General features: G+C 38.6%; 1 protein-coding gene across 1 annotated transcript; it reads left to right on the forward strand.

Moving 5' to 3' along the window:
• Positions 1-6,351: 6,351 nt before the first annotated feature.
• Positions 6,352-23,681, forward strand: LOC143019482 (uncharacterized). The gene is made up of 16 exons (XM_076175118.1): positions 6,352-6,474; positions 7,401-7,461; positions 7,980-8,116; positions 8,237-8,438; positions 9,298-9,426; positions 10,558-10,672; positions 11,701-11,812; positions 15,012-15,178; positions 16,885-17,006; positions 17,412-17,573; positions 18,235-18,342; positions 19,406-19,520; positions 19,861-20,067; positions 21,265-21,370; positions 22,901-23,125; positions 23,398-23,681. Exons 1-16 carry the CDS (start codon positions 6,444-6,446, stop codon positions 23,487-23,489), a joined length of 2,091 nt encoding a protein of 696 aa, XP_076031233.1. The 5' UTR covers positions 6,352-6,443; the 3' UTR covers positions 23,490-23,681.
• The last annotated feature ends 246 nt before the right edge of the window (positions 23,682-23,927 follow it).

A 23,927-nucleotide genomic window follows, 5' to 3' on the forward strand; every position in this document is an offset into this window, starting at 1 on the left:
AAAAATCTAGATTCCTCTAAGAACATTTTAACAGTATGTCTAACATAGGCTTACAGTCTCTTAGTTCATAATTCAGCTTTGCTATCTATGACGTAAAGATGATATGATATTTGGAGATTTGAAAAATAAAATATTGTAACCGAAGTCGTTTTTACTCGAACGAACTGTTATCAAGTAGACCTGAAAGCATAGAAATTGAGCTTAATCATAGCTTTAATTAATTGCATACTGATTTATTCTGAAAATTAATTTACAACTACAGTAGGCCTGTATACAAAAAGATACTCAAAAGAAATAAGATTTTCTCCTTATGGATTATGAAGTTCTACGCTGTGAAATAAAAACAAGAAAGAACTTGGACTTAGTTAGTATTTGTAAAAAAAAAAATGTTTTTATATCATGTAAGACAAAAAGTAAAAGATGTGTGAATATTTTATCAAATCTAATATCTAAAAACTGTCTTTGTTTATAATTTGGTAAACTGATATGAAGTAGTGAAGTCAAATATCTGTTTTAATGTATAATTATAATTATCAAAACTTAATTGAAAAAAGTTATTCTTATATTATTGTTACTCCTCAAGTTTCATTTGTTTAACACTCTCTTTTATTTTGTTTGTTGTAGAAAACAACATATTTGAAGGAGTAACTTTATAAAGTATGATTATCATTGAAGAATGTTACAATAACACTTTTATTCAGCTGTAAAACTACTCTATTAGTGCACGAAATGAATAGGTAGTATATTTTTTAAACTTAATATAAAAATACAATAGTTTCTACATAATTCATAAAGCCCATGTCAGTCTACGTCCGCCGATGCCTAGCAAGCAATACACGAGTTTAGGACCGATTTCCAATGACCCATTAAGCAAATCTTTAAACTAGATCAAGTTCCACAAAAGATATGATTCACAATGAATTGAAACAGATACACGTTACAAGACTATAAGCAATGAGAAAATAATGTTAACGATATATAGTTATCCTATCAAGATTTAGTATTGTTTTTCATTCTATTTATACGGAGCGTGGATGAAATGTACCAATAAATATTAAGGGAAGAGTTAACAAAGGCTAAAATCCAACGCACTACAGATATTCCTCGCATCGATAGATGCTACCTGGATATTTAGCTGAGTTTATTTGGCGTCACTCATCTTCAGTTACATTTGGTGGTGATATGTTTAACGCAATTCTTTCTGATATGGTTGCATTTTATCCACCAACAGATTAATCTTTTTTTAGTTCTTTTTGTTTTCGGTATATTTTTCTAGAAAAGGTGTTCTTGATTTCAATACATTTATGAGTTGTTCAGTACATTTGTTTCATTACATTTTGGTGGTGGGGCAATAACAGGAAAGTTCCGATTTAAATTATTAATAATGGAATTTTGAACATGAAAAGGCTTAGATCATCTCTATAGACTAATTTGAGTCCGTGTTGTTGTTGTTGTGGATGTACAGCCGGACAAGCCAGGGAAATGAAATTAAGGCACACAAGATGTAATGTAGACATTAATTAAATGTATACAGGGCTAGAAGATCCGGGGTAAGAGCCTACGAGTGTCGTGGGCTTGGAGCGAAGGGCTACTTGAGGCCTGGAGATGTCGTGCCCGAGGCGACTTGCTGGAGACCTGTCTACTGTCGACTAGCTAGGGCATACCACCCGCCCGCGCGGAATCGGTAGTTGTCGGAGGGGAAGAGATGTCTGTATTAAAATAAAAAGATAGTTGTGTATAAAAGTGGGCTTCTGCCATCGGGCGATTAGGGATATTCATTTCGTGGTGTCCTCTGGCTTTGGAGGTGTGGGCAGGAGACTTGGGATCGTAGATTGGGATTAATATGTGTAACCGTGAGGTTGCGTAGGAATATTTACTCTTCTTATCCTCATCCAACTGCTTGTCTCGGCAAGACGCCGTCCTTTTAAAAGAGGCCGGAGGCTCAGCGAGGTCCCCGGAGAGCTTTCCCGAGTTTCTGATTGGCTGCTGGCTGAGACGTCTTGCTAACTTCGGCGAGTATATAGGCCTATCTCGAGTTGTGTGACGGCCAGTCTGATTTTGACCAGCGCCGCGTCACCACAATACTCCCCCCCCCTTCTTTTTTTCTGAATGTGGTAGTAGTAATAAATTTGTTTATTTATCAATCTTTTTATGATTGATTTATTAAAAATAATTACCTCGGGGGGATTCGTCAATCATTTACTGAAATCTGAAAGGTATATATATATGTATATATATATATATATATATATATATATATATATATATATATATATAAATATATATTTTTTTTTTTTTTTTTTTTTTTTTTTTTTTTTTTTTTTTTTTTTTTTTTTTTTGCAGAAACCACCGGGAAATTGAAAAAACAGATACCGAACGTTTTCGTCTATTTAGACATTTTCAAAGGTACAAAAAAGCAATACAGAAAGAAACAATAAATACATAAGAAGACAAGGATACTCGGAGAGGTCCCATGTTACATTTTATCACACACAATTTTGTCAATAATAAAATTGTCCAATTTAAATAAACCCAAACTCAAGTTCATGTTATTTCCAAAATTTATTTTTATAAAACAAGATTCAATAATATTTCTTTCTATGATATTATTACAAGAAGTAATTATTTTAGAATTTCCCCAGTCAATATTATGACCATAATCCCTTTGGTGGACAAATAATCCACTGGACACTTGCCCCGTTCTAATACTATATTTATGTTGGCCTATTCTTTTTTCTAAGCCTTTGCCTGTTTGGCCTATATAAATAAAATCACAATTTTTACATGGTATATTATAAATACATCCTTCTTTACTTCTTGGGGAATTTGGTATGGCCATGGGGAACTGTCTGTCTCCAATTCTTAGCAATTTGTATATGGAGTTTTTTGAAAGAGAGTTATTACCAAACATTCTTCCAATTAATGCAGTTTGGTACAGGTATGTTGACGACATATTATGCATTTGGCCTAATGATCAATATTTGGATACTTTTTTGTCAGATTTAAATAATTTGGTGCATTCCATTAAATTCACAGTAGAGGTTGAAGAAAATAATATGTTACCATTTTTAGATGTAAATATTTACCGATGTGGAAGATACTTTAAATTTGACGTTTACAGGAAGCCGACCAATGTCCTCTCGTACATTCATTTTTACTCGTATCACAGTCAAAAATCCAAGCTGTCAGTTTTTTCTTCAATGTTCCTGAGAGCTTATAGAATTTGTTCCCCTGAGTTCTTGGATCAAGAAATACAATTCATCTATGACATTGGAGAAAATTTAAAATATCCAAAACATCTTATTGATAAAACAAAAATCAAAGCTAGGAAATGTTTTCTTAATACGTCGCAGGTCAAACCATTTAATTATAAAAATATGCTAACAATTCCGTACCACGAAAATTTAATCCATCTTCCTAGCATTTTTGAAAAATTTGGTATCCAGATAGTATTCAAAAATAATAACAACATTAAGAGTCTGTTAATTAAAAATTCCCCAAGAAGTAAAGAAGGATGTATTTATAAAATGTATTTATAAAATGTAACATGGGACCTCTCCGAGTATCCTTGTCTTCTTATGTATTTATTGTTTCTTTCTGTATTGCTTTTTTGTACCTTTGAAAATGTCTAAATAGACGAAAACGTTCGGTATCTGTTTTTTCAATTTCCCGGTGGTTTCTGCAAAAATATTTTATCACGTGTGTTTTGTGATTTCTTTGCATATATATATATATATATATATATATTCTGTTGAAAACGACAGCAAATGAAATAGAAATTAATTTCTTTAGTAAACTTTCTACCTTTCGGAGAGTACATTTCTGTGGAAAAAAGAGGGGAATAAATAAAATTCCAATAGACACTGGGAACTTATATTAACAAAACTAAACACGAAATACAGAAGATAAAGCAAAAACAAAGCACAATAGAAAAAACCCAAGACGTTTCGCAGATCGTTCTGCATCTTCAGTTGGAATGTAGACATGTAAACGAGTGGTCCGTGTATATATATATATATATATATATATATATATATATATATATATATATATATATATATATATATATATATATATATATATATATATATATATATATATATATATATGAAGGAAGACAAATCTTGGAGAGATCACGTATGACTCTCCTCAGTTTGGCTGGCGCTATTTCGTAGATACCTCAACCTAACTTATTGTCTTAGGCATGAGTTTTGGGCCTTCGTGTGGTGCTTGTGCGTGTCCTGAGCCTTCGTGCGATGCCTGTGTGTGTGTGTTCTCTGAACTTGGGGCTCTAGTCTTGTGATTAAACGCCTCCTACGTGTAGGTTTCATGATGGGAAGGAGAGGTAAATCATTAGCTTGTATATTAACAGCAGGTTGTAAGTCTTTTATGATTACAACCTCCAGGATGGCCAAGCGTTGGAGGTCCTTCTCCTCTGCGACAATTTCTCTACTAATGATCATAATTCCCCTGTCGAGATGGCGTCTGTGGTGGGTCCAGAGGTGGTGTTTAGTTCCTCCTTGTTGAAGGTGGAGGATGATTGGTGCTACTATAGCGTGAGGTCTACCACACTATAGCGTGAGATCTACCTCCCGTTAGCACTATAGCGTGAGATCTACCTCCCGTTAGGACTATAGCGTGAGATCTACCTCCCGTTAGGACTATAGCGTGAGATCTACCTCCCGTTAGGACTATAGCGTGAGATCTACCTCCCGTTAGGACTATAGCGTGAGATCTACCTCCCGTTAGGACTATAGCGTGAGATCTACCTCCCGTTAGCACTATAGCGTGAGATCTACCTCCCGTTAGCACTATAGCGTGAGATCTACCTCCCGTTAGCACCAAGGTCCATATACTATATGGACCTTGGTTAGCACTATAGCGTGAGATTTTCCATTTCCATAAAATTATTCTAGCGATAAATTTTGTGCATCAAAGAATGACACAAATAGGTTAGGTCAGGTCACGTGGTCAGGTCACGTTTTTTATGTATTTCGGCAGGTCACATGTTTGATGGACAGGTGCGGGGATCGTCTCGGAGGAACGCGCGTCATGCGGTAGACTTCAGGCTGCACCTGGGTAGGCGACATATGGCGGTAGACCTCACGCTATAGTAGCACCGGATGATTTGTATGGATATGTTGGTAGTTGTGCTTCCCACGTAGGGGCGTACAGTCCTCCTCTGGGCAAGTGAATTTGTACACTACGTGGGAGTGACAGAATCCATGGGGTTTCGGGGCAGTGTTGTTTATCAGAATTAGACAAGATGTTTTCCTTTTCCCATAATTAATTATGAGGGATAATTTGTCGCGTTCTTTCGTGGGGGTCACGTTTCTTGTAATAAATTTTTGTTCATTTTTCATCATCTTTATACCACAGCTAGACCACTAGTTTACTAGTGTACACTCCAACTGAAGATGCAGAACGATCTGCGAAACATCTTGGGTTTTTTCTATTGTGTGTTTTTTCTGTATTGCGTGTTTAGTTTTGTTAATACAAGTTCCCAATGTCTGTTGGAAAAATACTTCTTCCCCTCTCTTTTCCACAGAAATATTACAAAAGAAATTAATTTAAAATTAATTTGCTGCCGTTTTCAACAGAATGTGTTTGAAAGAGAATCTCCAGCCACGCTTTACGAATATATATATATATATATATATATATATATATATATATATATATATATATATATATATATATATATATATATATATATTAGAACTAGACTTGCTGCAAACTAAACCGTCAAATAAAGGAGAGTAAAGAAAATAAAGATTATCAAAGAAATCAAAGAAAAATAACTAGTGGACACAGACACACAGATGGACTATAGTATATGTTAGTAATGAATGCCAAATGTTGCAAGTCTGTTTGTACGCGGCAGGCACTGGTTTGACAATAAAAATCTAATAAGAATTTTTTTTTAAATCGAAAGTTTACAAGTTAGGACCGACTCTATGTTCTGTAATCCAATGTGCTATGAATATATGAAATTGACGCGTTATATGAGAGCGATCTGATTATGAATGTACAAAAGTAATATTTTAATGGTAATAATGAATTAACTCGGCATTTCTCAACATTTCCTTGCACCCTGCCTCCATCTTCCAAATATCCAAGTAACGGACAATTCTTAATATAAACTACAGCTGCTACTAAGTGTTATGACGTCATCGAGTGGATGATGGTCAGATCACCGTTCTTTTCTTGATCATTTTTAAAGATTATAAATCCCGATATTAACACTTTTGTATCATAAGAATATTTATAAAAATCAGATATCATCTTATAAATAAATATAAATACAATTAGTTGTTACTTATTTAAAACAATGAATTAACTAAGGTTGGTATCCCTGACCTCTTGTCGTTCAAATGTTTTGAAAGTGGAGTAGTGTCAGTCAATTGTATGGATTGGGGTATTATATTAGAAATTCAATATATATGGCTAAAGTTATGCTACGGACGTTGGACGGTTAGTATATATGTGATTTCTAAGTGGTTGACATGACATAAGTTTTTAATATAGTTCAATATAAAGCTTTTAAAGTTGGGAAATTGACGAGAATGTAGTGCATCAAGAATTATTATTATAAACTTCGTCACATCTTGTGGTTTATTTTATTGTTTATATAGGAGTAAAAGTGCTTCTATATCGTAACATAACATTTTTAATAGTTTATTTGAGCTAACGATATGTAATGTATAAGGTGTGAGGACTAGTCTTTGTTTAGACGCACTAAATAAAATATTAGTGGTAGCTTGGGGAATCCTTTGCTACCACCTGCCATTTCCTGTATGAAATAATTCAACAGGTTGGGCACGACGTTCCTGTTAGCTGGGATAATAGGGGGTTTGTCGTATTGTTAGAGTTTTGTAGCCTCCCTCTTTCAAGAATATATTATATATACCCTTCTGAGACTTTGTCAGCTTGTTTTTGTTTTGGTCAGTTTCTCAACTTTTACTTTGTATTACTTTTATGCGATCTCATCCTTGCTCACAAAGCATATCTCTTCTTAGTTCACATAGTCACTAGTTTATTTGGAGATGTGCTGATATGTGTAGTTCATGAGGGACTGCTAAGCCACTGTCATGTTTCACTATTTTCAACATTTGTCATTTACACATGCTTTTTTGTGTTATCCTCGGCAATTTGCAATTATTATTTTAAACTATGTGTTCTTGTCATTATCTGCACTTCATGTATATTGATTCTTTGCCAAATGAATTTATTTATTTATTATATTTAATATTGTTCAGTTTTTTTAGGATCTTAGTCTTGAGGCTCTGTTTTGTATTTCATCAGGTATATATACCCTCACAAAACTTGTAGTTTTATGTCTATGTATGTTTTTTAATATCAGTAGAGAGCAGAACAGAAAATGGGTATTTTCTTTACAGGACGACCGTTAGAAGGCTGGGCCAAAGCTCGAACTAGTCGTGGGATACCGTATTATGTTAAGTAAGTACAAATTCTTACTGAATATGTTAATGGTTGAATTAGCTTATGTTCATTGACATGATAATACCAATATATTATACAAGAGCTCGACAATATATATATATATTTTTTCTTCTTCTTTTTTGAGTGAGATTAAAAAAATCCTTCCCCAATTCCTCCTCCTCCCTTTGCACTCTTCCTCCTCCATAAATGAATATGCATCAATACCACAGCATCCAGAGACTAGATTATTTGGTTAATTTCAAAAGCAGAGACAGGATTTGGAAGTGACTTAAAGAAGCAACTAGATCTTAAGGGGTCCTTTGCAGACTTCCAAAATCACATTGAATATGATTGGAATATATTTTTATGATTAAGATTCTCCATTATAAAGTCATTTCTGCAGTGTACCTGTTGAGCTGTAATAATGGTATTTAAAAAAAATTTTGAGAAGTTTTTCTTCAATATGCTTTTATAGATATGGGAAGCAAAATCTTCTGTTTCTATGTTGTGTTATTGTTTTCTTTTTTTCTTTGAAGTCACAGTCATGCTGTTACACAATGGGACCATCCGGAATATGTACATGTTATGGAAGAGTTGATGTTGATCAATTCCGTCAAGTATGCTGCATACCGAACTGCATGCAAACTTAGACGATTACAAACTCGGTTGAAACGTAAGTTTTGCTATTGGCTTCATTCCCAGCTTTGGCATTTTGTGTTCTTTTGTATGCAGTTACAAAATACATCAATATAAGAAACTGTAGGATTCATGAATGTTTTTATTCTCATTACAGTACATGAGGCGAACCTACAATGTGTAGCATCAGCCTTTGACAATGCAGGTCTTCGAATGGCAGAGAATAGAGACTACGTCCCAGCCACTAGGATTGAGCAAGTCATTACGGACATCCTCCAGTCAACTTACAGACATCGGCATATTGATATTGTCCTCTCCACGGAACTTGCTCTTAATCTTCTACTTAACATATTTGATCAGTAAGAGTTTGTTAAATTTTTGGATTTGCATCAAGTACCCTTGTGCCCTGACAAATGCTTGGGTCAGAGGCAATGCAGTAAGACACAGCATCCCCACAGCCGGGTCCTATATCTGAAACTGGTTTACCCACACTGCTTCATTACATGCCAAGTGATTATGCCCACATCACTGAATAGAGGAGAGACTTGGAATTTGAAGGAGGCAGAAAGAAAGAGTATGTATTGTTACTTGCAGCAGAGGTCAAGATGATGGCGATTCAAATCCTACTCGGGGCAAGTTGAACCAAGGGCATGGTTCATTAAATTCCATGCTACAAAGTCCACTGTAAGGGGCACCATCCTAGCCTACCAATAGTGGGGAGTTTGTGACATTAAACCAAATCAAGAAAGAGCTTAAACATGTTTTGAGAAGAATTGTAGAAGTATGGACAGGGTTATAAGGATGGGTAGAATGAGAAATGTGGAAGTAAGGCAAAGAATGGGGTGGAATATGCTGGCACATAAGGTGACACAATCAATGCTGATATAGTTTGGACATGTGGAAAGAATGACTTAAGACTAGCAAAAAAAAAATGGGGGGGATCCTACTGATATGTCTGTCAGACAGGTTGTCTTATTAACATTCCCAAATCTTTCTCCTCTTTTGTATGTGTATATGTGTGTTGTTGATATATAGTTAGAACAGGTTCTTTCTATAAGTATTGGTGTTGATATGAGCTTGAGCCAGTTGTCTGTGAAACTTGAGGCAATGATTGGTTGACTGCTGATGACCACAAAATTTTTATCTCAAGACTTGTTACGCCACTGTTATGAAATATGAGCATAGCCTGATATTGATGAAACATTGATTCCCTTACAGAGACAGACATGGTGATTTAGTGGTACTTGGTTGTAAAGTGGTACTTATCGTTCTCTGTAACGGACGACTCCAAGAGAAATACCGATATCTTTTCAGTCAAGTTGCAGACCATAACAATTGTTGCACGAGGTAAGAGCAATATTCATGTTTTAAGTATGGGCTCTCTTTTAACCACTTAATCCTATTAATAGCATGATACCTTAAGATTTAATCTGGTTAAACACCAGACTTTTTCGTTAATTTTCATTCACTGGCCGAGCAGGTTAGGGCGTTGCTACTTGCAGTGGAGGTTGAGATGATGACAGTTCAGACCCTACCACCAGTGAGTTGAACCAAGGGCATGGTACATTAAATTCCACTGGACAAAATCCTCTGTAAGAGTCACTGTTCTAGCCTCCTGATAGGGGGGGAATTTTGCAACATTAAACTGAATCATAATTTTCATTCGGGTTAGGGAGCAGCATTACACCAAAGGGGTTATGTCTGCTACAACTAATCCTTTCGCTATGAAGATGCCTTCATGTATTTTATTCTGGTCAGTCATTTCTAGAAAGCTTAGAGCACTGGTTCTCTCTCTCTCTCTCTCTCTCTCTGTCTTTTTTTCCATGTCCCACAAAATCACCTTTGAAATCCTGATGCCCCCATGTGGTTATATACAATTCTTATCATTTGAAAAATAAACTCCCCTTCAGCTGAAAAACATAAAACCTTGGTTTAAAACCACTTCAAAAATTAAGGCATCAATGAAAAATAAAAAGCAAAACAAATTTAATTTAAAAAAAATACCCAGACTTCCTCAGTTGCCCTCAATTGCCCCGCTGAAAAACTGAATTGCCCACCTGTGTGGCATATGCCCCACATAGGGAAGCACTGGATTGGTGAACGTCATCATAACAGATGAGATAACCGAACCATACAAACCATTATGAGCATTAGCTGGCTGAGCGGGTTAGGGCGTCGTTACTTGCGGCGAAGGTCAAGGATTGGGTGGTTCGAATCCTGCCACCAGCGAAGTTGAACCAAGGGCATGGTTCATTAAATTCCACACTACAAAGCCCTCCGTGAGGGGTACCATCCTAGCCTCCTGATAGGGCGAAGTGTGTGATGTTAAACCATATCATCATCAGCTATAATAATCCATGTCCAGTCAGTCCATTTCCCCTGGTCTCTTGCAGAAGACCTATGGCCTTCGGGTAACCAGTAACAACCTTCTCTTTATGACCATTGCATGAAGATTAATTCTTTTTCTTCCCACTACAGACGAACTTTAGCAACGCTTCTGAGGGATCTTGCCAGAATACCCGAGCTGCTGTCTGAACAGCCTTCGTTTGGTGTTTCACACGTTGCAGCCGCAGTGGACAGTTGTTTCTATAAGGTAAGAGATGGGTGGAGAGACTTTCGTGGGGACAGAGACACCGAGAATGAGGTGGATGGGCAGGGTGAAGGAGACATTGGATATGACACCGGTCGAAAGTAACAGAAGAAGGGGAGCCTGTTGTTGTCAGCTCTCCTTTTACGAAAAGGCGGAAGAAGTACAGTTGAACTTGAAGGTCTTGGGCCCAGTCTGGAGACAGAGTGCCAACCACTTGGGGCTGCACCTCCAGATGGGAAGAAGGGGTTGACGGGTTTTGGAAATAGGCAGCAGGGAGGTGATTCCATATGCTGTCCATCTTGCAGAACCACCACTGGCAGGTATCCGTCGTTGATAACTATGGGAATTTATTTATACCGTATATATATATATATATCTATGTGTATATATGAAGATGAAAGACTGGAGGAAGAAATTGGCCACACAGTGAGGGTAGGTGGTGTACTAAAAATGGAGAAATGAAAAGATGCCAATGGAAGCAGTGAGGAAGATTAATTGATAGAAGTACAGATTCTATTTGAATTACTAGTACTGTCATGCATAGAATGAGAGGGAAATGGGTGGGAGTGGGTATTTGAGTTAACTTGGTCACTTCCCTTATAAGGGAGATGATGATGACATTCCTTAGACTCTCTGGCCAAGCAGTCCTATCTCCCAGAGGAGAGATCATTATATGACTTTGATGAAGGGGAGGATGCCCTTGGTATACATATATCAAGAGCTTTTTCTCACTTACAAGGGAGGTAGCCAAAGCATATAAGTAGATAGAATACTCGTACATAAATATATAGAATAGATAGATGAATATCTCCCTTACAAGGGAGGTACCCAAAGTATATAGATAAAATATCCTCACATAAATTCATTTTCACATATGGATGTGCTCTCTCTTGTACACACACACACACACAAGATACAAAGACGGGTCACTACGAGCATAGCCCTCTTCCTGTAAAATACAACTAGGTAAATACACACCTGTCTGTCAGTCTCTCTTTGTAATCTTCATTTCAATGTAAATAATATCTCAGGTAGATGGTGAAGTTGGAATCACAGAAGAAGTATTACTTAGTTGGCTTCTTCGTGAGCCCCAGAACCTGGTGTGGTGGACAACCCTCTACAGACTGACTGCTTCAGAACTTGGTGAGTAAGAGGATGTTTGCTCAGTAGTTCCTGATAGCTGATGTTTGATGACACTTCATCAGCTATCATTAGATTTGTGTAGAACTATGTCTCAATCATTAGTTCTGGATAGCTGATATAAATGACATTTCATCGGTTATCCTTAGAGGATTTGTGTAGAATTGTTTAACTACACTAGATTTTGTTTTAGTTTTGTTTGTTATTAGCTGTATTTTCTTTTCTGTACCAAAGGCACCTATAAAATGAATAAAATCATGTGGCATTACCCATAACAAACTTGTATTCCAAAATTAGCAACAGTGATTCTGAAAAGATTGACATCATTGTATAACCCCCTCAGTCTGAAATTCTTCCAAACTGAATCAAATATTGGTAATATTTCCTTGAATTAAAAAAAATAATACATACATACATATACCAAGGCTTTTTCCCCCTTTCAAGGGAGGTAGCCAAAAAGGGAAAGGCATAAAATCACTCCCACCCATTTCATCCCTAAATACACTCCACACCCCTCCCTCTCATCTGAGCACCTCCTGGATGACGGGTCATCCCTGCACCTTGCCCACCGCCCTGGGTCAGAAGCAGTGTCGCAAGACACAGCACATCCACAGCAAGGCCGCTTCATTTAATCGGCGACCCCCCCTCTCCGTCCCCCCTTGCATATAAGGAGAGGACGGGGAGAAATCCCTTCGGGCTGCGTCAAAATTTGCTCACACATACTACCTCCTCATGCAATCACAACATCATCCATATACAACCAATCTCCACTCACCTCTGTCTTCCGTCCTCTCCCGTCCTTCCTCAACAGACATTCCCCTCTTCCCCAAAACCCCCTTCACCCCATCCATCCACCTCATCCTAGGACGTCCCCTCATGTTCACTCCCTCCACATCTGCCTTCCATACCTCTTTTACTAGTCTTTCTTCACTCATTCTTTCCATGTGTCCAAACCATCCTAATATTCTTTCATCAACCCTATCTCCCAGCTCCTTTTTCACCCCTGCTCTCCTCATTTCTCACTCTATCTAGCCGAGTAACCCCCACCATACTTCTCAGACACCTCATCTCAAACACATTCAAACTCCTTCTCTCTTCTTCTCTTATGTTCCAAGTTTCTGCCCCATACAGTGCTGTTGAAAGTGGCAGTAGACTGGAAGTGAACATTAAGGGAGAGCGACTGGAGGAAGTGGATAGTTTTAGATACTTGGGTGCAAATGTAGCAGGAAAATAAATGCCTTGGTGGATTAAAGAGTGTAATGAGGAATAGACATTTAGGAATGGATGCAAAGAGGAGACTGTATGAAGGAGTGATTGTGCCAACAGCACTGTATGGGGCAGAAAAAAAAAATAATAAAAATACTATTTGTCAATTTTGAAAAGGACATACCTACTTGGTTGTAGCACTTACTGCCAGTGTTAGTACTTGTATTAATTACAGACTTGAGGTGAAAAACAGAGATGGACAGGGAACTAGAAAATGTTGATTGAATTATTATTATTGGGATTAGAATTATGCCTTTTGACTTTGGCTACCTCCCTTGTAAGGGGGAAAAAGCCTTTGGTATACGTATGTATGTATAATTATTCTTCCACTCTGCTACATTTGACACTAAATACTTAAAATTCTCCACTTCCTCCAGCCTCTATCTTGTAAGACTCATCTCCAACTCATTGCCACTCTCTCCCCTTTCAGATGAATTGTTTAAGAACTATGTTTAGATTCACTGCAATAGTAAATTTACTCAGATACTATCCATCTCTGATTTCAGTGGTTGTGTTGCTCAGATTTGGCATTTTTAAGACTTCCTTCTATGTCTCTTCATATATCAAGAGCTTTATTCCCCATTATAAGGAAGGTAGCAAACTCAAAAGACATGTGGTCACTCTTACCCATTCCACTATTATCCACCACCCTTTCCTTCCTCTCATCTTAGTTGTATGTCTATTTATATATAGACCAAGGGCTTTTTCCCCTATACAAGGGAGGTAATAACTCAACAGGCATATACCCACTCCCACCCTTTCCTCCTCCTTATCTTAGCTCCTCGTGAATGACAGGTCATTCCTGTATACCACCCACTGCCTTGAGTCAGAAGCAATGCAGCAAGGCCACTTCACGTAATTGGCAACCCCCCCCCCCTCTCTCTGTCCCCTCATGCAGAAAAAAGAGAAGATGGGGAGAAATCCTTTAGGCTGCATCAAAATATCATTAATACATAACCACTCTTTACCCTCCTCCCTTGATTACATCACAGTATCATCTATACACAGCCATTCTACACTCACCCTTATCTCCTGCCTTCTCCCTTCCTTGCTCAAAGCCCCTTTCATCCCATCCATCCATCTCATCCTCGGTCATCCCTTTAAGTTCACTCCCTCCACTTCTGCCTTCCACACCTCTTTTACTAATCTTTCTTTACACATTTTTTTTCTTTGTGTTCAAACCATCCCAATACTTTTTCATCAGCCCCATCTGCCATCCCCTTTTCCACCCCAGCTGTCTTCCTCACCTCATTTCTCACTATCCAACCCTGTAACCCCAACCATACTTCTCAGACATTTCATCTCAAACACATTTAAACTTTAACTCTCTGCGTCTCTTTTAAATTCCAGGTTTCTGTCCCATACAGTGCCATTGGCACAATCACCCTTTCATATACTCTCCTCTTTGCATCCATTCCCAAATGCCCATTTCTCATGACACTTTTTAATCCCCCAAGGTATTTAGTTCCTTCTTTCAGTCTACAATTTACTTTCACCTCCACTTTTCCTTTGCCTGCCACATCCAACCTGAAATACTATCCACATCCTCCAGCCTCTCTCCTTCAAGACTTGGTAGCAGCTTTCAGCTTGCTACCATCCCCTCCCCATGTACCTCTCATCACCTTACTTTTATCTACATTTACCTTCATCTTTCACCTATTGCATACCCTTCCAAGCTCCGTCACTAACTCCCTTAATCCCTCCTCTGACCCTGCCACAAGTGCAGTGTCATCAGCAAACAACAACTGGCTCACCTTCCACTTTTCTCCATTTTCTTTAACCACCTCCAGTCCCTTGTCCATTACCCTCGCCTTTACCCTCCGCACTACCCTATCCATGTACACATTGAACTGCCCATGGTGATGTAGATGTATGTACTACTTTTTATATTCTTTTGATTTTTGGCTTACTAACGGCTTGCTATATCTTGGTGCAGTGTGCCATGATGTCAAATGTGGAGTATGTAAGCAGCATCCTATTATTGGCCTACGTTACCAGTGCCTTCGTTGTCTCGGATATAACCTCTGTCAAGACTGTTTCCTTCACGCTCGAACTTCCAAAGGACACAAGCTTCATCATCCCATACAGGAGTATTGCCATGAGGTAGTAACTAGAGATCAATTTGTTGATTCTTTTATATTCTGGGTATGCTTGCATGGTTGCATTTTATGTTAAGAGTTAAAAGTTACAGTTATAGTGAAAAAGAGTTGTTGATTTTTTGTGTGTTTTGTTGTGTGTTATCCTGGCTGTTCCTGCATGTTTATGTTATGCTGATTTGGTAGGGTAGGTATGATGGAAACATTTTAGATAAGAGAAAAAAAAAAATGTATATATACCAAAGGCTTTTTTCCCCATTACAAGGGGGGTAGCCTAGTCAAAAGGTGTGCACCCATTCCACTCCCATCCACCACCCTTTCCTCTCCACGAGGAGCTAAGAGGGAGGAAAGAATGGTGGATGGGAGTGGGTGTGTGCCTTTTGACTCGGCTGCATCCCTTATGGGAGGGGAGGGTGAGCCTTTGGTATGTATATATATATATATATATTTTTTTTTTTTTTTTCATCATCATCATCTAAAATATTTCTATTAGTTTAGAGTGGAGAGAGTTAGGTCTGTGGATGCTGGCTTCTCTACCAGCTTGATTTCAGGAAGAGGATTATGTATGCTCCATTCCAGATTGTTGGAATGCTATTGTGCAAGTAGGAATGGGTGAAGATATTGGTCAAAGATTTTATTGCTACAAGGCCCACATGGGAGTTTGATATCTTGTGTGAGCTTTCTTCATACTCGCTGGCTGAGCAGCTTAGGGTGTTGCTATTTACGACAAAGGTTGAGGTGATGGTGGTTCGAACCTTGCCACTGGCGAGTTGAACCAAGGGCATGATTCATTAAATTCCACACTGCAAGGGGCACTATCCTAGCCACCTGATAGGGAAGAGTTCTACAACATTAAACCAAATTATTATTGATTTGGTTTCAGTTTAATGTCATGAATTCCCCCTCTCGAGGCAGGGCAGTCCCACCTTACAGAGAGTTTTTTTGAAGCAGAGAATTTAATGTAGTTTGCCCTAACCATGAACTTGCTTTCTGCTGGTAGTACATGATCTGCCTCTATTCCAAGCTTGCACCTAAGTAGTGATGCTCTAAATTGTTCAACTAGTTAGCAGGGAAGGGAGAGGGCAAGAGATGGATATAAGTGGATAGTAGCAGGAATTTAATTTCCTGTCAATCAGTCCATTGACCCAGGTCTCTCTTACAGGAGACCCATGGCTTCCGAGTAACCAGCAACGTCTGCTGGACAGGCCTGTATGTCACTCAAGAAAGAAATATTGTGTTATTGGAGAAGGGAGGGTGGTGTTTGTGGCCAAAGGGTGGACGTTTTTACTACCTCTCGTCTTTGACGATAACTCATTGCAAATGGACATTCCAGTCCCACTTCCACAGGGAGTTACAGCTCTGAGGAGCCAGTACCTGATCTACAGACCAGGCCCAGAAATTCGTTTCCCATCAAAATCTTAGTATCTCAAGTGCATAAATAGGTTCACTATTTATCTGGTTGATAATATTAATTGTAATTTGATGCATAAATTAAGTAAAATTGCAATGATGTATCGATTACGTAGCTAGTTGCAGAGAGCTGTGACATGAATCTTGAATTTACGTACTTGTTAAATAGGCAGTGATGTAAATTTCAAAGTTACATAGGTACAGAGTCTCATTAATTGTGTACTTGTTAAATGGGACCCATTTGTGTACTGTTCCCCACTACTTTAACCATTTCCTTTCATACTGATTGCTATTACTGATCAGATCACAGGCAAGGAATGGAGGAAAGCCATCGTTAAGATATTCAAGAATAAACTCGGGAAAAATTCGGGAACAAAGCAGAGATATCTTGCCTTGCCATCAAACCCTTCAGCTTCTTCAAACTTGTAAGTATTACATAAACTGCCACTGCCAATGAATGTTAAACACGTGAATGCATTAATCAGGAGAGGGTCTGTTGTATTGAGAATTAATAATAAGTGGTGAAGAGCTTCTGTGATATATGTGAATCCTGTGTGGTTTGTGAATAAGGAAACCAAGATAATTTAGGTAAATGTTGACTTGAGGTAGGGCTGTGTAATGTCACTATGGCTGTATATCAATTGTATAATGGAGTAGGGATGGCCCTTCATCTGCAAGGAGTTAAGATAAAAGGGAGAACAAGTGGGTGTGGGATGAGTGAAGGATGAGTGCATGCCTTAACGGGCCATCTTCCTTATAAGGGAGAAGAGGTCTTTTAGTGTGTGTCTGTCTGTGTGTATCTGTTCACTGAAAGTTTACATATTTTACAGGACAAGCATACTCTGTGAAGACCAGATATGTCTAGATTCAAGCAGCGAAGGTGAAGAAGAGGAGGAATTGATGTCTCGTACAATTCTGCACCCAGATGACTCTCCTCAGTACAATGATGGGGCACAAGAAGAACAGGAAGGTGGTGGACCTAACCCTCAGGGGTATGTACATATATCCATAAATTTTTGCCTTTCTAGCAGTTATATAGTCAACCTCTTCAGCTAGATCATCATGTAAGGTCAGTTTTGAGTTTACCTAAACATTTCAATATGCAGTACACATGTTACATAGCATTTACCAAACGAAACGCACATCACATGATGTGAGAGACCACCCACCAACACACAGACCCTGGACCATCAATCCATTGCCCCAGGTCTCTCTTACAGGGGACCCACTATTCCAAGGTAACCACCAGTGGCCATTGGATGGGCCTACAAGTCACTTGAAATAATACATAAGGAGCATGGAAGAGTATCTCCTCATTTCTTATAACCTTGTCATTCTCTTCTCATCAGTCGTCTTCCTGGCATCTCCTACTGCCACAGTCAAAGTCTCCCCGTCCTCTTCATCGAATAAATCCCTTAAAAATTATTCATTTCAGTCATACCACATATATTTCCATTACCTCCAGTCTATCTGCATCCTTTACCTTCCACTCCATATTTTATCCTTCCCCCATACACACACACGTTTCACATGCTTCCAAAACATCTTTCTCTCATACACACAACACTATATGTCATTTTCCTAGTATAAGTGTTGGAAATATATCAAAATTATGATATGAGACTCTCTTGAACTTTGCGCATCTCTTATCAGTGCTGGTGCTGAAAAGCTTTCTCAGAAGAGTAAGGAGCCCACGATACTTCCCATGTCTCCACGTCATCAAATTCATTCTGTGATCATGCATCTTCAGGAGGGACAGAGGTAAGCAATATTCTAATAAACCCAGTTATTTGTAGTGAAGACATAGATAGTTGTTAGATAAAATAGGGGGCTAATCCATCAGTATATTGATTTTTGGGGAATGATAAGTAGTGTGTGAAAAATAAAAGGTTAGAAAAATGGTTGGTAGAAATGTACCTTGCTGGCTGAGTGAGTTAGGGTGTCGTTATTTGTGGCGAAGGTCAAGGGGGTTGGCAGTTCGAATCCTGCCACTGGCATGGTTCATTAAATTCCACATTACATAGTCCTCTGTGAGGGGCACTGTCCTAGCCTTTCAATAAGGGGGAGTTTATGAAATTAAACCATATCAGAAATGTAGTGATCCTCGTATGTATGAGGCATGGTAATGAATGTAGTAATTTTTGTATTGCTAATTTGTTATTACAAATTGAATAATGAAAATTATCATTGCCATAAGTCTTAAGTAGAAAGCCTACAGCCTCACAGTGGCTGGCAAAGGTCCTTTGACTGTCCCACAGATCTTTCTGGAAAGAAATTTTGGACTGTTGTGGAGGGGACCAGTTCCCTCTTGTCAGTCATCCACGTGCAAAAAGGTGCAAGAAATATAGATGAAATTGATAAGGGGAAATCTTGGGCCTAGTTCAGAGACCAAGTGTCAGCCTCTCAGGGCTGCACTCTGATGGAAGTGAGAGGTTGACAGGTTTCAAAAATAGAGAGAGCAAGGTCATTCCAAGAGTTTATATATATGTGTGTGTCTGTCTATGTCTGGAGGAAGGCTTTTAAAGATTAAGTATTACTGTTCATGGGGATTTTTCCCATCTCTTTTTCTGCATGAGGGGGCAGGGGGGGGGGTGCCGATAAAGTGAAGCAGGTTTGCTATGTCTTGCAGCATTGCTTCTGACCCAGGGGAGTGGAGTATATAGGGATGAAATGGGTGGGAGTGGATTTATGCTTTTGACTTTGGCTACCTCTCTTGTAAAGGGGGGGAAAAGCTGTTGGTATATGTATGTATTACTGTTCGTTAATAAGATACCTTGTTTCCAAAATGTGCTCTTTTGTTCATATGATTATTTATTATTGAAAGGCAATTAGAGGAGGATCCCGACATAAACAATCCAAATAAATCCAGTAATGGGGCGATTCAAAAACACACTCAAGAACTTGAAGAGCAAATTGTCAAGTTGAAGGCAATTTTGAAGGTAAGATGTGGAGATCTTAATTTTATTTTTAGTATTATGGAAGATGAAACTAAGATTGCTTGTGCACAATTTCGCTGTTTTTGCTACTTTTTGGATGCAAGTTTTTCCCTCCGCTTCCACCTTCAATTCTACCAGCACCTCCAGTTCCTCTACCTTTTCTCCTCCACCATGATATAAATGCTATTATCACAATAATATTACAGTTTAAGTGGAAAAATATAGCCATTAGTCTCCTATTATTGATCAAAGATTTGTGAGCACAGTCCTATTGGTTTAGACGTTATTATCCACACTAAAACTAGAGGTAATAATACTAATATCATAAAAATTATTGTCTTAGTCTTACAGTGGTGAGAGCCATGGGTCAGAAGTGAATAAAAATGTTGGAACTGCAATGAAAAACAACTTCCAAAGGTTCACACTGCCACGGCTAGAGAGCACTCCCATCCTGGGAGAACGAGGCCTGTTGCTTAACATTTCTCCAATAACGTCAAGTAATAACCCTGCAGATGACACTGCAGTCTTGGAAAACAAAGAGAATCATAAGGTAAGATTAATAATACATGTAAAGCATATATGTAGTGGCTGGCCCTGTGTGCTGTGTCTTCCTGCATTGCCTCTGAGCCAGACAGTGGGTAGGGGACAAGGATGACCCTTTATCCGCAAGGAGCGAAGGCAAAAGGGAAATGATTGATGGGTGGGGGTGCGTGCATGCCTTGGCTGGCTACCTCATTTGTAAGGGGGGAGAAGACCATCGTTGTATACTATAAACAGGTAGATAGTAAAGAAAAAGCATGCACACAAACACACATCTGAAAGAAAATAGCTTCCCACACAGTGATAGATACCTGGAATAAATTAGACAAAGAAACAGTGTGTGCAAACACCATTCAAGATTTTAAGAAAAAACTTGATGCTGAAAGATGGGTCTCCACAAGCATAGCTCCCTTCCAGTGTAATACAACTAGGTAAATACATGTACACAGCAACCAATGATCATGTTTTGGACAGGTATTGCAATATCCATGAAGAGCTCAGATGAGAGGGAGACAAGGGTGGGGGATGGCAGTGGGGGGCCTCCCTAATAAGGGGGCAGAAGCTCTAAGTATATAGATAGATAGTGTATGGTGAGGCAACAAAATATTATGTAGTCATGAACATTTTAGAATAGTGTTTAGTTTCTTACTGCAATAACAACAACTGGTATATAGATTGTAATGTACAAATCACTATAAAAGAAGTCAAGCAAGAAAGAGTGCAAGGAGAGAGATGGTGATTGAATAAAGAAAGAATGAGGACTGAAAGGATGTTCTTGTCTACTCTTAAGCTATTAGGTACTTGCCCCCACAACATATACATGACTTGGGGGAACATCCAGTGGTAACCTTAGCTTACCTGAGTGTAGTAGGTCTGTTTGCCAAGACAATGCACAGCCAATTACACGTAACAATCAGACTGAGGCCTCAGTCAAGGCTTTCAGGAAATCTGAGGTCCCAAAGTATCCAGCCACTGCTACATAGTCAATCAATTATTGCCTGAAGTTTCATTGACTGGAAGACCTGAGTCTCTTCCAAGGGAGACCAGGGCTAATGGATTGATTGGTGGATCACGTACTGGAAATCCATTTACAACCTTTTTTCCTATTATCTATCTTCTGCCCTTTCCCTCCCTTTCTTGACAGATGTTCTTCTTCCATCCAGTGACCTTTTCATTAAATATATGTGTAATTATTCTGTGATTGCAGGTAGAAAATCCAGAAGACAAGACCGGTGCAACGCCAAAGCATAGAAATGAGCGACATGTTCTCACCCCCCTAGCAACACCAAATACTCATCACAGAAGCCATCAAGGTAAAGATAGAATGTTCAACCCTATCCTGTAAACATGGTTTTGATCAGAATCTATTTTGAGCTGAAGGAGCCTGTGCTGAAGAAATTGGCTTCTCGGTTAACCTCGTCACTAGTGATACCTTCCATAGATTTTGGAGCTGGCTGATGCAAGAGGTTGTGTTCATACGCACATGCCAAAAGACCATCATTACTGAGTCCAAGCAACATTCCATGTACCCCCTTCCCCATAGATTTCCAGGAAGAAGCTTTGGGTGGTTGTCTGTGTTGTGGGACTATTTCTATGTAATTGACTTGTAGAAGGAAGATAAGGGAACAGTCACTGGTTGTTACATCTTGTTGAAAAGGTAGAAGCTAGCCAGATTTGATAGACATGTTGGGCCCAGTTCGAAGACCAGTTGCCAATGATTTAAAAAGATGGGCAATTAAGGTTAAAGACTATTGCATAGAACCGTGTACTTATCTTTTTCGTGTGATGATCTATGGAAAGAATTTTGGTTTCTGTACACAGATGTCCTATTAGAGTGGTTTTGTCGCATCCCATTATTATTTTCAATACTTTATTTTGTATAGTTTATAATGTATATCTAATTATTATGAACCATGCTTTGAAAGCAACCAAGTATGGTCCTCAAGAACCATTTATAAATTGATTAGTTTCCTTCCTTTGTCCAAAGCCTGTGCATACAACTCCTTTCAGTAAGATATGTGGGCATAAGGTTATACATCAGAAATTGAGGCACTCTCTTAGTTCTTTCCCAATTGAAGAAGTTGGCCATTCATATTTATTATTGGATGTTTCTATTTGCGGCTGTCTGGAGTGAGTAATGTTATTGGTGATTACTAGAGGCGGGGGGACGGAGAGGGGGGGTCGCCGAAATTATGAAGCGGCCTTGCTGTGGATGTGCTGTGTCCTGCGACACTGCTTCTGACCCAGGGCAGTGGACAGGATGCAGGGATGACCCGTCATCCAGGAGGTGCCAAGATAAGAGGAAGGGAGGAGGGGAGTGGAATATATAAGCCATTGTTCTAGTTCATCTAAGTAAGCTTGGGTGTTCTGTATTGCTGTTTGGTAGTTCCTGTGTTAGGTTATGGTCAGATTACCTGCTTAGGTAAGTGCTTTGCTGGATGTTCTAGATCTGGTGTTGGGAGGTCACTTGTGAAGAGGGGGACTCAATTGCTGTACAGTGCAGTCCCAAATTTTTATAATTTTAGTTTATTCTGCAATGTCAGCCAATTCATGTTTGATCATAGTTCAAAGGCTGATACTGTATTCTGTACTAAGATAATTGCAAAAAAATAAATAAATAAATGATGATTTGGTTTAACGTTACAAACTCCACCCTATCGGGAGGCTAGAACAATGCCCCTTACAGGAGATTTTGTAACATGGAATTTAATGAACTATGCCCTTGGTTCAACTCGCCCCCAGCAGGGTTCGAATCATCATCTCAACCTCTGCCACAAGTAACGACACCCTAACCCACTAAGTTTCATAGTTACTACTAAAGACTTGCTCATATCTGCTTACAGATGATGGAGTGGTAATGCATAAAGTCCCAAAACCACCTAAACTCCCCAGTTTTACGGAAATCAACATCAGTGACCTCACATGTTTACACTCTGGCTCCAACTCAGTGTCATCAAAAACAGACACCCCATCAGAAAATGACGATTCCATTAATGCAGAGATGAAGGAAGAACTTGAGGACATCCTGCGTCAACTTGACGACATATTTCCTCTCGTGAATAGGGAAGGTTGGTAGTTTTGTTCCCTTAGTATTGAACAGTAATTTTAGTAACTGATGAAAACAAATACAGTACTGTTTTTAGACTGTTATAATAAGCTCATTAAATACTCTTATTTTATATATTTGGAATACATGTGAAGTGGAGAGGAAGAGATAATGTTTGAGGAAAACTAGTGTTGTAAGAACACCCAAACTGGGGTATTGACTGCATGATAACATAGTTAATACTTAGGAGGCTCCTTCAGACCAAAACCTAAAATTATTGTTTTTATTCATCAGATATAGTCTATCGAGGTGGTGAAGTGGTCGAGGCAGCTTTAGAGGTTGGAGATGCGCTTGCCAACTACGTCAAGTTGATTCCATCTCAGTAACCAGCAGGATACGTTGGTTAGCTCTCTATAGTGCTTCCATTTAGTATGGACTAGTTAATTGACATTGATATTTTAGTAGTGATATTGAGTGAAAAAGACCTTGGTATATAGATATATATTTTTAGACTACAACAAAGTTGTTAGCCAATAAAACAGTTTTTGTATTTTTCCTTACTGCATTAAAGTAACGAGGTAATGATTGTAATGATGTAACCAGGTAATGATTGGTTCTTCTTTTAATAGTTTCATTCTAAAGCCCCAGTCACACATTCACAATCCTCGTTAAATGTTGCGAATTTGAAAAGCAGCAAGACTACTTCACTTGTAGTATTCTAGAATCCCCGAGGACAAGTCAACAATGTATTTAATATTCACGTAGGTTTAACTTCTTGTAGTTCATCATTCAGCTTCTTAGTATATGATAAAAATGTTATTTGA

This window comes from Oratosquilla oratoria, chromosome 37 (assembly GCF_046742065.1).
Source record: "Oratosquilla oratoria isolate Oo_2021 chromosome 37, ASM4674206v1, whole genome shotgun sequence".
In the NCBI taxonomy this organism is placed as follows: Eukaryota; Metazoa; Arthropoda; class Malacostraca; order Stomatopoda; family Squillidae; genus Oratosquilla; species Oratosquilla oratoria.

Coding starts and splice junctions, on each gene's coding strand:
- LOC143019482 (XM_076175118.1), top strand. CDS start 6,444: ATGGCTAAAGTTATGCTACGGACGTTGGACG. Junction 6,475..7,400: donor TATGCTACGGACGTTGGACG/GTTAGTATATAT, acceptor TTTTCTTTACAG/GACGACCGTTAGAAGGCTGG. Junction 10,673..11,700: donor TGGACAGTTGTTTCTATAAG/GTAAGAGATGGG, acceptor ATAATATCTCAG/GTAGATGGTGAAGTTGGAAT.